The sequence below is a fragment of the Anas platyrhynchos genome, chromosome 5, assembly GCF_047663525.1.
Source record: "Anas platyrhynchos isolate ZD024472 breed Pekin duck chromosome 5, IASCAAS_PekinDuck_T2T, whole genome shotgun sequence".
Lineage (NCBI taxonomy): Eukaryota > Metazoa > Chordata > Aves > Anseriformes > Anatidae > Anas > Anas platyrhynchos.
Window position 1 is genome coordinate 4,522,438 of NC_092591.1, and position 12,573 is coordinate 4,535,010.

General features: G+C 43.4%; 1 protein-coding gene across 2 annotated transcripts in view; it reads left to right on the plus strand.

Annotated features, from left to right (window-relative positions):
• Positions 1 to 12,573, plus strand: part of PELI2 (pellino E3 ubiquitin protein ligase family member 2) — a 75,169-nt gene that overhangs the window by 11,630 nt on the left and 50,966 nt on the right. Inside the window, exon 1 of one of the 2 annotated variants that reach the window (XM_072038129.1) lies at positions 8,500 to 8,597. The exons of the other annotated variant lie outside the window; for it this stretch is intronic. Coding sequence (XP_071894230.1) covers positions 8,515 to 8,597 — 83 coding nt within the window. The 5' untranslated portion in view covers positions 8,500 to 8,514. Of the gene's footprint in view, positions 1 to 8,499; positions 8,598 to 12,573 lie in introns of those variants that run through there. 2 annotated transcript variants of the gene reach the window in all.

Sequence of the window (12,573 nt, forward strand, 5' to 3'; positions counted from 1 at the left end):
GAAGTGTTCAAGGCTCTGACGCCACAAAGGGCAGACGTGGGGTAGGGACAGAACTGGGTAAGGAGGTTTTAGGGTGACGACCCAAACAGATGGAGACAGCTATGAGGTAGCTGCTGTTCCCTGCTGCTAGAGGACTCCGCACCGCAATCTGCTGGCACTGCTGGCTCCCTGTTGCAGTCATTTTCCATCTGCCTCTGATGGACGCTCAGTGATTTACTGGAAGAGGTAGTGGCAGGTGAGGGCTGCAGTCTGTAACTGGAAACAAGGTATGTCATTGAACAGATTTTATTCCAAAGCCTCCCAATGCTGTTTGGGCTCTATTAAGGAGAGTGTGTAACATAAATCAGCCCCTCACGCCCCCCTCCTTTGTTAGACATCAGGGATCCACGTGCCCCTGTTTGCCTCGCTGCTCAGGAAGAAGTTCAATTGGAGCTGTCACCGTAGTAGACAAAGAAGGAATCCAACTGCAAGACATGTTACCCAGAGGAAATCATGCTTTGCTGCCTCCTTGGCTTATGAAATTCCTCGGTTTTGATTGTTCTGTGTCACTATCATTGCTTCACCTCTACTGCTTGTAACATTTGTGGGATGTCAACCTGGAGTGAATGGGAACGAAGGAAGACGTTTGTCACCGCAGCTAACTGCTGTGAAGAGGTCTGGGTGCAGAAGTGATCCCTACAGGCAGCCTGGGCCACGCCGTGAGGTCTGTCCCAGGTGGCTGTGAAGGCAAAATTCGGCATAGAAAATGTGTTTGGTGTGTTGTATGTGAAAGTCAGCATAGTGCCTGCCGATGGAAAGTATTGGTGGTAGCAAATAGGTTATTGGAAAAGCCTTCAATAAGTGTTCTCAGTGAAATGCTCAGTGCAGAGCTGAGACCTTGTGCTGGTACGTGTTTTTGTTTTGGATCAGCTCACCTCTGCTTTTTCAGTGGAAAATGATGTACCCGGAGAATAACCGAGTGTCTGTTTTTCCTGGAGAATCAGCCTTTTTGGAGACATTCTGAAAACAGTCAAACTCTGGGAGTTACAGACAATGTCTCGTGTAGTTCAGCAGCCTCATCCTTTCGCATCTCATGTGTGAGCTAATTGAGATTAGTAGTCTGTTACTCAATGTAAACCTTACATTTTCTGCAGGGCAAAAACTGGACTAAGTGCTTGTAAAACAGCCCAAAAGTCCCAGAGGAGAAGTTTGTTTGGGATTTGTCCAAATATGAGTGTTTCTCTAGCAGACTTCAGGCTTATTATGTTGTAATGGGTGGTGCCAGGAGACGGACTTGAAATTTCTATAGACTGAAGATACTAAAACAGGCTGAGATGTGTTTCTGTGCATCTTTCCTCTTGGTGGTAGAGTGGTGGCATCTCTCGTACAGGAGATTTCTACATAACGGAAGCAAATGCTGTAGTTCTTTCCTGTGTCTTTGCTAGGGCATTTTTTGATAGGGAGGAAAGTGAACAGTTGTGGGAGAACTTTACAGATAGGGTCTTACAGACATAATGTCAAAATTTTGACAGGGTAGCTCTTTTGACAGAGTATGCTCTTTTTCTGCCATAAACATGTGGTATGTTTAGGCAGGCAAGGGAGAAGAGGTAAAAATGCAGGAATCTGTCAAACGCTTAGGTACGTACAAGTACATATAACCTGTAGAGATGTGTACATGTATTTATACGTCCTCATGCACTGGCAGGGCATTTTTTGGCATTTCTTAGCATCATCCATTCCTCTGGTTAGTTGGAAACAGCAGCTCATGGGCCCAGGTGCCCTTATGGAGATTGGTGTCAGGTAGAAATATTTGTGAGGGCAACAGGGAATCTCTTGAGCCGGTCAGCTGTAACCAGCTACTTGATTTCTATATCCCTGAGCTAGATCTCTTCAGGCATGCTTTGCTGGAGAATCCACTTCCAACTGCAGTCTTGGGCTCATCAGCTTTGATTTCAACGTCTGAATTTCCATTTGGCTTGCAAATGCTGCTTTATGTCCTGTAATAGTGTTTGGGATTATAGCCTGTACTTTGGGAAACGCTGCTCTAAACAGATCCTCTGTATTCTTGGTCTGGTTTGCTGTATAGTGCTCCCTTGCCTTTAAAATCAAAGAAATGGGGATAAATAAAGAAAAACATATGGGATGGCTTTTTTTTAAAGCTGGTCAACAAAAATAGTAATAGTGTGCTGCCTGTGTTTGTGGGTGTTGGCTAAGAAAAAGAGACTTCCAAAGGAAGAAAAAGAAAGGACTGGATGTGGTTTTAGCTTGTTTGCTGTTCTACAAACCCTTGTGCTGCTTGTGTGCATTACTTCGTATCAGCTGGAATGCATAAATGCAGGTTTTCTGAGACTTCACATTGTAGAGCCTAACCAGAAATAGGCAGGCTGGACTAGCACTGCAGATAAACTAAGTGAAAATTGTGGTCCTCCAAGAAACTTATCTGCTGCAGAGCCTACGGCGTGGCTGTAGGGTTTCAGTGGTGGCATCTGTGTATAAACAGTTGAGCACAGTTAGCTTGTGACTGACCCAGCACGTGTCTCACTGCATCACTGACAGCGGCGTGCCTTCCCGTCTGAAGATGTGAGCACTACAAAGCCTCCTGTTCGAGCAGTCATCGACCGGACTGCAAGAAGCTGTGAGTGGGATTCTTCTGGAGATCAGGATCTGAGCTTCTAGAAACAAAAAAAAACTTCAGGCATACATCATTTATGTGACTTTGACTCATTCTCAGTAAGTGAATGCAAATGCATCGTAATTCCGAAATATTTGTGGGGTTTGTCTTCTAAGATCAAGCATCTGTAAAGGTTCGGTGTTTATTTGATGTAACGTTTTGGGAAGCCCTCTTACGGGAAGAAAAATCTCAAGAACTTTGTGTTAAAGTGTAAGACTGCAACTCTTTGCAATTAAAAAGCTATATGGAATCAGAATTGTTTTCTCTGATCAGCAGTAAACATCTAACAGCCTTGCAAAGTCTTTTCCTGGTTAGCGGTGACTGATTAACTTTGTTATAGATTATGATAAAAAGCAAACGCCCAAGGATGCTGTGAATTAGTAAGCTGTCAGGGTATTTTAATTCTGAAGAAGATATATTGAAGTCTGGCTCTCTGCACTACTGCACTGTTAATTTCTGCTCTATTAAGACTTGGGGTGGAAAAAAAAATAATCACAGCTTCAGCTCTGCAGCAATGCTTGCTTACCTCTGCTGAGGTTTTATCTTTATATCTACCTCATAAAACGCCTGCTCTTGGTTTGTATTGTTTGGAGAACACGAATTGGAAGGACAGACCTCTGGCAGTAACTCAATATTACATGCTGAAGGTAACCGTGGAGTGAAATCTCAGCTAGGTCGGCGTGTCCGCTCCTACCGGGCGGTGGTGGAGAAACCCTTCAAAATGCATCCCGTTGGGGAACTTCCAGCGTGTGGATCTTGCTGGGTACTGAAGGCAGAAAGGAAACTCCTTGTTTTTTTACCTTGGCTTGCTTGTTCTGAGCCTGCTCGGAGCAGCCCATGCAGTAGACTGCCTTGCCTTTGGCTGTGCCGTCCTGGCAGTCAGCGGTGATGCAGCACCAGGGATATTGAGGAAGCTGCTGTGTTAGGAGAGGCCGTAGCGTCTGCAAGTGCTACGCGGGAAGAAACCCAATTACTTATTTTCTAGTCCTGAGGCAAACATTTGGGGATCTGTTAAGCAGCTGGGATTGCAGAGGGAGCCGTGCATTTGTAAGGCTGTCTTCCCTGGGAAAGGAAGAGGGATGTTGAAATTGATATGATTTGACATAAACGTTGCGGGTCAGGATACGGGAGCTGAGTGCTTCACTTTCTATTCAGCGTGCTGCCTCTGAGCTCACCTAGATTCATGAAATGGGTGTAAATTTTCTCTCTTCCTCTGTGCTAAATGATACCGGAATGAACCTGAAAAGATTCTTGTCATGCTTGAGTGTTTGAAAAAGCTGTAAGTAAGAGACCTCGCAACTTCTTGTCTGCAGAATCACAAAAATATTACAGCTGCTTGTGTTTGGAGGACAAGCAGAAGTGATAGCTTTCTTATTTCGGTTATAAAATGTGAGCAGTCAAATAGTCCTTGATAGCATTTTAAGGGGAGCATTTGGCAGTTTAGGAAATGAGTTGTCTGAGTTGTGCCTTTGGGTTAATGGCCCAAACGATGCTTTGCATCCAACGTAGCTTCTCCGTAATGCTTAATGCAGTGCAGTTGCAGACATAACACAATTTTATTCCTCTTCATTCCTCAGACTAAAATTTGGGCAGTTTGCTTTTGCTCCTTCACGTATGTATGAAGCACAGATGGGTTGGGAACATGCTTGGGATGTCAGGGCAGGTATATTTCGTAGTCTCTTGTCCCCCTGCATTACGTGAAGTCTTAATTTGTTCTAATTTTGCAACTTCCAGCCATTTTTGATCTGCTATCTGAGACTAAATTGTTTCCACGTAAAACTGTGTGTGGGTCTGACGTCTGGTGTTTTGGTTAAACAGACTTCCCCCTTCACTTCTTTTCGTTCTCATCAAAACCCAGCTGTGCATTGTACTTTTTCCTTTTGAAAGGAATTTTGTGTTTATCTGACTGGCTTTGAATGGAGTGAAAGCTAGATCTGGCTTTATCATATCTGTCTGCATTTAGTTGAACAAAACGCTATATCAAATAATTTCAGTGGTGTTTGGCTAGATTATAGATAACTCCCAGATGAATAGCGTTTTCTCTAGTACGAGAGATTTGGGGTTGGAAAGAAGATTCCTTAAACACGGTGCTTTGCCCACCTTTTATGCTCCTTCAGCTAGAAGAAAAAGCACGCTTTGAAATGAACTTGATTAGTTTATACCCTGCATTTTGCCGTGCACTGGGATTGCTGGTTTTATGCAGTGGTGAATGGTTTTAGTTGACAGCTTGGGAGATGGGCTTAAAGCGCTGAAGGAAATTGCCTCCTTGTTAAATGAGTGCTGGGGGGAAGCAGTAAAATGCTGGAAATAAGGATTGTTAAGGAAGTCATTATGTGGAAGAACTGATTCTCTTACCCTTTGCTTTCTAAAAAGAAACCCCCTTGCATTCTAATGCTCTTCTGGCATATTACTTACGTTGGAATTGGGATAATAGTGTCTTAAGTAGATATCAAGTCTTGGTGTGGCTGGTTTTTTTTTTCTTTTTCTTCCTACTGAAGGTAGCTGCTCTTTTTCCCTGCTAGCCAGATGGCTGTGGATGACTGCTAAGAAATGTGTGATGTAGGTGCAGCTATACTCGTTCCTGTCTCTGGCTGTAGTATTTATCTGGGCTGCTTGGGTAGGTTTTCAGCTATTAAGTTGTTTGAAACAGTCAGGCTATTTGACTACTTTATTTGAAGCTCATCCTGAGGCTCTGGTCGTCTGCATCAGCATGTTCCTTTGGGCTTGTGAGGGGTATGAGCATTCATCCAACTCTTGTGCTGTTTGAATTGGTGCCTTGCCTATAGAAATCTATACAGCATGTACCCTCCACTGCTGATTCTTGAAATATTTATTTCTGTGTTGTCAACAATACATGCAATTGAACATCTTATTTTTTTAATAATTAACGTTACAATGCCAGTTGAAATTTCTACAGAAACATGTCTTTCAAAGCTGTGACAAAGGTCTGCTGTCCTTGGTTTCGCAAGAGTGGAAAAAAAAAAACACAAATATTTTCCAGAAAAATTATCTGGGACAAGTAACAAACCACTTGTTAAGCAGAATTTGGTCAGAGTTTAAGAATTTTCTGAAGTTCCTCCTACTGCAGAAGAAATGTGAGATCGCTTGCACAAGTGTCAGAATCGTGGGTTTGGTTAAAACCAGTCTTTATATGTTAAATAGAAAATATAAATATAGTTGCTGTGATAAAAACCCAACCCCTATGCCCCTCGTTTGGGACTGGTTGCTTCTGCCACTTGGCTTCTGTGTTTGTGTGCTCTGTAGACTCCTTTCTGCATCAGGGAGGGGGGAATATCAAAATGACAGGGGCTTGGGCAGCTTGAAGGAAACTGAATATGTAGTGCAGGTAAAGCAGATTAAAAGCAGCTCTCAAGAGATTAATGTGGTATTTGTAAGCCAATAGTACCCTTTAACTTCATATAGAGGTTGAAATGTGTATAGATCAGGTGCACATCTTCTTGGGTTGCCTGTATTATGTGAGCTAAACATGCAGAAGGATTAGTCAGGTGTATTTTCTTCCTTAAAAAGAAAAGATAAAGAGATTTTTACGATTATGATCCTCTAATTGCTGTGATGGCAGGGTGGTCCTGCTGCTAGTGGAGGGGATGTGTGGAGGAGCCGTGCTCCAGCTGAAGAACCAGCCTATGACTTGATCCAAACCATAGTGTGCCAGCTCCTTTCATGACTTTATGGGGTGGGGGGATTGGGAAGAAGCCACAGCAGCCAGGGAAAGGTTCTTCCCCTGAAGAACCAGAAGGACACCCAGTTCTGTGCCAGAATGCTAAAGGAGAAGCAAGGTCACCCTGGAGAGCCCCTGCCATCTCCCACGTGGGTCCTTGCAGTGTTTTCGATAGATAAGGTTCAGCTTAATCTTGAATACCCTGGGAAGGAGGGAAGTAGGTTCTAGCATATCTGATGTGTTGCAGGTGGCTCTGAAAGCTTTTTTCACAGTGTGCCACGTGTTCAGCTCATCCACACTTCTCTTTCTGATCAGAAAGAGGCTGGCTGCATTTCACCCTAAAAGCACAACAAGCCAAGGTGGCTCCTGGGTTCTTAATGGTAGCAGGAGCAATCACCACTATCTTTTGGACTGTAGTTAAAAAAGCATTTGTAAAGGTCCGTATCTATAGCAGACCTTTCAAATAGTCTCAGTTTGACGAGTAAAAATATCCCTTCTAATCACTAGCCAGCCGTGCTAACTCTGACAGTCTGCCTAATAATTACAGGGGTAATCAGGTCAGGCTGCGTTTCACTGAGCCACTGCAGCCTCTTCGGAGGCTCTGGGGCTGTACGGGTAGCACTAAACTAGGCAGCCAGTCCTAAAACCTGGTGCTGGGGACCAGAGGTTTGTGGTGAGCACACAGGATTGATCGCTGTGCCAGCAAGTGTTCCAGAAGTACTGGAGAAGGGAACGCTTTTTAAGGTGTTTTATAGGGGTAGAATGGCTTCCCAATGCAAGTTACAAGAATAAGTATTTGTCTCATGGGGGAAAATGCTGATTATAGCCAAAATTAACTATTCCGACGTACATTTCTCAGGGATAATCAAGTTCACAGATGCAAAAACATTGCCTTAATTGGTGAAAGAGATGAGATTATTTGTTACTTCAGAACTTGCTTGTTTGGATTTTCTTGCTCTACAGGAAGACTGCTTTATTAAGCTGCTCTGCTGGTACAGTGATCAGGAAGCATTTATGCCTGTAGAGATGTCATAGCCAGCAGAGCCCAAGGTGGGACTATGTGCCTTTTGTTTAGGACTTCCTCCAAGGTTGCTTAAACCTTGTCTTGGATCTGTGGCCCTTGTTAATCAAAGGATGGAAGCCTTCATCTTACCCATGGGTTACTTGATGCTATAGCTAATAGTAACGAATTCTACTTAAAGCTTCTTCAGTTAGTGTTGTAACTTCTCAGAATCTTTTATTTCAGGGAGAAAAATCAGATGGGAATCAAATCTTCTAGCACACAAGCCTGCTGTAAAATGGAAAAGAGAACAGGTTATTTAGGTTCCTTGGTGGATTGGGCAGGGAGAACAAGAAGCTTGCTTTGACCTGGATTTCCCTTGTTGCATGAATTGGGGAGAGTTGTAACTCTGAAGATGTTGAAGTCCTAGGACACATCTGTTGAAGATAAACATAACACTGTTTGCACGGTGGAGAGGGCTGGCTTCCCAGATTAACCAAAATGTTAACAGAAGTGTTGTAGATGGACTAGATCAAGCCCTCAAGTTGGGGATGGACTGGGTGATGTCCTGCAGTTCTGTTTAGCTCCATCTTCTGCCTTCCTGTGACCAGCAAGCAGCTGTTTGCTTTCCCAAAGCTCCACATGGTGAGAAGGGAAGGGTACATCTCTGGAACACAAAAGAGATCAGTCTTTGGTCAGTCTAGGCTTCTTGAGTTACCTCTGTGGGTTGGAAAAAGCTAGACTTAGAGTGCTGGGGATGTTGGCAGTAGTACCCTCCTTCCCACCTCTCAGGAACTTCTGCATTAGAGGGTTTTCTTGTAATTTGTGGCAGTCATCTGTGAAGCACTACGGTGTTTCTTAATCAAGAACCAGTCCTGCATGCACTGCCAAAACTTCAATCAATATTATTTTTAGAAGGAAAAATAGAAAATCCCAAACCATTCAAGTTACTATGCTGAAACAGTACAGTAGTTCTGTGTACAAGATGAATTGTTCAGTATGATGCAAGGGGGTGGTGTAAAGAATGAAATATCAGCTGTGGAATTACCTAAAAGGAAATGTAAGCTCATATATTTTGCTGCCGATATTCCATATATTGAAATTTTGTTTGCATTTTGATATAAACAAGCATGTGGATTATTTTTTGTTTTACTTTTAATCTATGTTCAAGAGAGTAAAAGTTGGATGCTTCAGCAGAAGAGGGCTTTCCAGTTGGTCAGGACTCCAGCCTACAGTTGTGAAAAGCCCTGCTGTTGGATATTGGCAAGGTGAATGATGTCTCTTTAGACTTATAGCATTGTAGATGTCATAACTGTAGGCTCACAGCACTGCCAAAGGAATCTTTCTCCTGCCCACTGTGCCTTTTTTTCCTCTTGTTGCTGCTCTGAGTGCTTCTGTGGCCTCCCAGTGAACTGGGGAGCAAGGTATTGATATGGTTTAAAACTAAATTTAAAGCATGAATCTGGTTTTCTTTCCAAATTATGTGAACCAGGGAGAGAAGCTGGGAACAAAATAGCAAATGAAGGGTGGGACTGCTGCTTTTGGCTGCGGTGTTGGCCCACACCAGTTCGGTGGTGGTTTAAAATAAAAGCGTAAGCCCAACCTGACTTTTTGCTCTGTGCTGAGCATCTACTGCTGTACGATACCAACCACAGCATCAGCATGTACTTAAAAGGAAAAATTCACTCAAGCCTGACTTGACAAGGAAAGCTGTTGCTCATACTTTTGTGGCTTTGTTGCTCAGCTCAGCAAAGGATGTGCTTTGGGTCAGCTGCTGGAAGCTGAGGCTCTGAAATGGGATGGTTTTCCCTAAAAATGGTGTATGCAGTAGAGCCCTTGGTGTTAGTGAGGAAAGCTAGGTGAAGTCGCTCCTTTTTGCCCAGGGGAAGTATTACCAGTGAAAATTACTACCTGATCTGTTGTAGTCTCCTGGGAGGTAGGTTGCATTGGTATGAAGAAATGTTTAAGTTTTACCATAGTTTGTATTTTTATGGCATTTTAAAACTTGGCTGCAAGCAGCGGTTCTGTGTGTGGTAGCTGATAGCTGGTCTCCCTCATCTTGGGGGTGACTTCCCTGAGTTGAAATTAAACTTTTTTAGGTGCAGGTCAAGATTTCTAGAGCTCTTCCCCTAAATTGCATGGGTCTTGCTTAGCTCCTTTTAAAAGAAGACAGAAAAGAGAAAAGGAGAGCGGGGGGGACCCAAAATGCGACAACTAGTGGAACAAGCATCCTGTGAGTGGTTTACAACTTGATGATCTTCAAAGTAGAGCAGTAGGGTGCTACAGGACTGGTGGAAAACAGTTCTTGGCCTGTGGGAGAGGGCGTGTATGGTCTTGCTCTCCGGAGAGCAGTGGGGAGGCTCTTGTGGCATGTCCCAGCCCTGGGAACAGCGGGATGGGATTTTGCATGTCATTGTATAGCAAAGTCCTCCCCAGTTTGATGTAAATCTGCAGGGAACTGGCTTTGTTGGTGATGGTGCCCACAGCACCACTCCCTTATTTGCAAGGAACGGCGCTATCAGCAGAGCTATCCCACGAGGTTTCACAGCGCCGGTTGTCCTCGGATTGAGGAGCGTGTGGAAGAAACACGGGGCTGCTCTTCTCCCTGCCGTGTGGAAGCCTCTGGAGAGCTTCAGGAACACCCCCCAGACCCGTGAGGGAGCAGGATGCCCTCCATGAAGGTGGATTTCTCCTCGTGCAGGTTTCCTTAGCTGGACACAACTGCACGTGGATGGCGCCATGATCCTGTGAGGCAGCTCAGCCCAGAGGGCCGACGAGCCTGGGCCAGCTGGGTGGGTGCACACAGGCCCTGCTGCAGCTGGGGAGATCCCGTGGCCTTAAAACCAGCACCTTTTTGGCTCTTTTGTGGCTTTTTTTTGCCACTGGGGTTGTTCAGGAGGTGGCAGGGAAAGGTGGGGCCCAGGCGCTGTGGGGAGGGCAGGGCCGTGGTGCGCAGCTTGAGAAACCTGGCCTGGAAAAAAACAAAGCCCTCCGCGGGCTGCGGAGGGGGAAAAGGCAAATTCGGATGCTAATTTTTTCTCCTGGGAAACATTACTGGTATGCCAGTAATTGTCCTATCTCCTTTTTAGCAGCCTCAGATCAAAATTAAACTTAAAGTCTATAATTAAAGCACAACAAATAGTAAAAACTACTCGAGTCCTCCTGCCCTTTTCACAAAGGAAATTTAGAAATTTTCACAAAGGTTTTCTTTGTGCCAAACTTGTCCTGATTAGCAGTGACGGATGAATTAAACTTTCACTTTGCTTGCATTTCCTTCCTATTTGAAGCTTCCGAAAGGCCTTTTAACCTTGAGTGGCTTCTTTCTTTCCTTATTTAAAAAATGCTTAAATCCCACAAAAGTGAAATGAAATCAGGTAGCCTCTCCAATTATACATGTAACTGCTTTGTGGATATGAGGTGAAAAAATAAATAACCCTACCCTCCTGGTCTTAACTTTTGTTGAAACTTCTTAAATTTGGTGCTGTTAAATAGTTATGAGTACAAACATGTTAAATTACAGAATATAAAGCTAGTGATGATGCTACTTATACACGACTTCTTCAGGAATTATCAGTTTCTTGGGTTTTCAGGTACAAATACTGATAGGAAGAATATTGTCTTTAACTCTCCTAGAGTAAAAGTTGCTGGCGTATTTGTGGTAATAGTGTCACTGAAGGATGGCACGTGAATATATCTGAAAAGATTCAATTTGCAGAATCAAATCACTCACATGTTGAGAGCTTGTATTCGAGTTGCCTGTGGATCACATTGATGTATTTTCCTATGAAGCTGTCTCTTTTGTGGTGAGAATCACCTGTGTTAACTGAGTGTGTGTGTAGGGTTAATAACAAGTTTCCTGATCCGAATAGGCATGAAATAAGTAATTTACTCCTGGTGTTCTGCTGCGCTGGGGGATCTTTGTTAATATTCCAGAGATACAGTAATCTTCCCTGTGAAAATAGGAGTGGGAGAACAAGTTCAACTGTAGCCCAGCTGAAAAGCTTTTAACTGCTTTTTGAATCCTGGGATCATGTTTTTAAATATTTATTTAAACAAACAAACCTCAAGTCTGGCTTTAAATGTTTTTGAACATTTAAGCCCGTATGTACTAGAGCTTAAATTTGAGGCTGTAATCTCTGATCTGTTCTCATTTGTGCTCATGAACGTTCAGTGGTCCTGCAGCTCCAATCTCAGGTACTCAGGTGTTGTTCAGGAGAAGTTTAAACTATTTTTCTGTGTGAGGCTGTAGCCTTCAGCAGGGCAGTGCTGCAGGGCTTTAGCAACGAGACTGCCTGGTTTCATCTGCTGTACTTCTCTTTTTGCAAAAAGATTCAAATCTCTCCAAGTATATTTTCTTGTTAAACAAACCAGGTCGGTATGTATGCAAAACAGTAATGATATGAAAAGTATAATTCTGGGCTACTGCATTGCTTTTTCCTAGTCAGCAGTTGTCAAAGAATTTCTTGTACAACCTGAACAATGAGGTTGAGGTATCTGAAGACAGTGTGGTGGATACAGAGCTGAACTACTGCAAAGTGTAACTCTAAACAGATATATACTCCTAATTTTTTAACCTCTTTTGCTTTCCAGGGAGTTTGTCACCTTTAAATCTTCTTCTTCCTTCTCCTGTCCAGATTCTTTTCCTTGTTGTGATGTTAGCTTTTAATCACAAAGACTGTAGGAGAGGTATACGTGATCTAGTATAGAGCAGACCTCCCCAGTCAGCCTACTGAAATCTAGAAGTGGAATTGCAACTGTAGTCCTTCAGGGAAAAGTCAGAAAACTCTGCAGATCAGGTATGAAAGAGGCATCTGTGCAGTAAGTCCAAGCCCTGAGATAGCTTCACAGACTAGCTGCAAGTTGTCAGGGATGTTACAGATGAAGGTGATGAAAAGCGCCTAAATCTTTCCTAAATCTTTGGGGAAATGTGATTTCTTTGGGAAGGGGAAATGTGATTTCTGTGCTTATGCACTGCAAAGAAACTTTGGTTGGTTCCTTCCCTGGGGAAGGAATTATTCCCTTGAGGCTTAATGCTTCTCTGAATAACTTATCCACTGGGGCTCTGTCCTGGGAGAGATGAAAGAACTGGTGAAGGCTACTGTGTTACACCTGATAAAGGCTGTTGTTAACAAGTCCTCAAATAGCCAGATAAATTAATAACACTCATGTCCTCCTTTCTTAATAATAAATGAAACCTTTATGATTAGATTTTAAAAAATCCTGTGTGGCTAGACTAAAATTCCA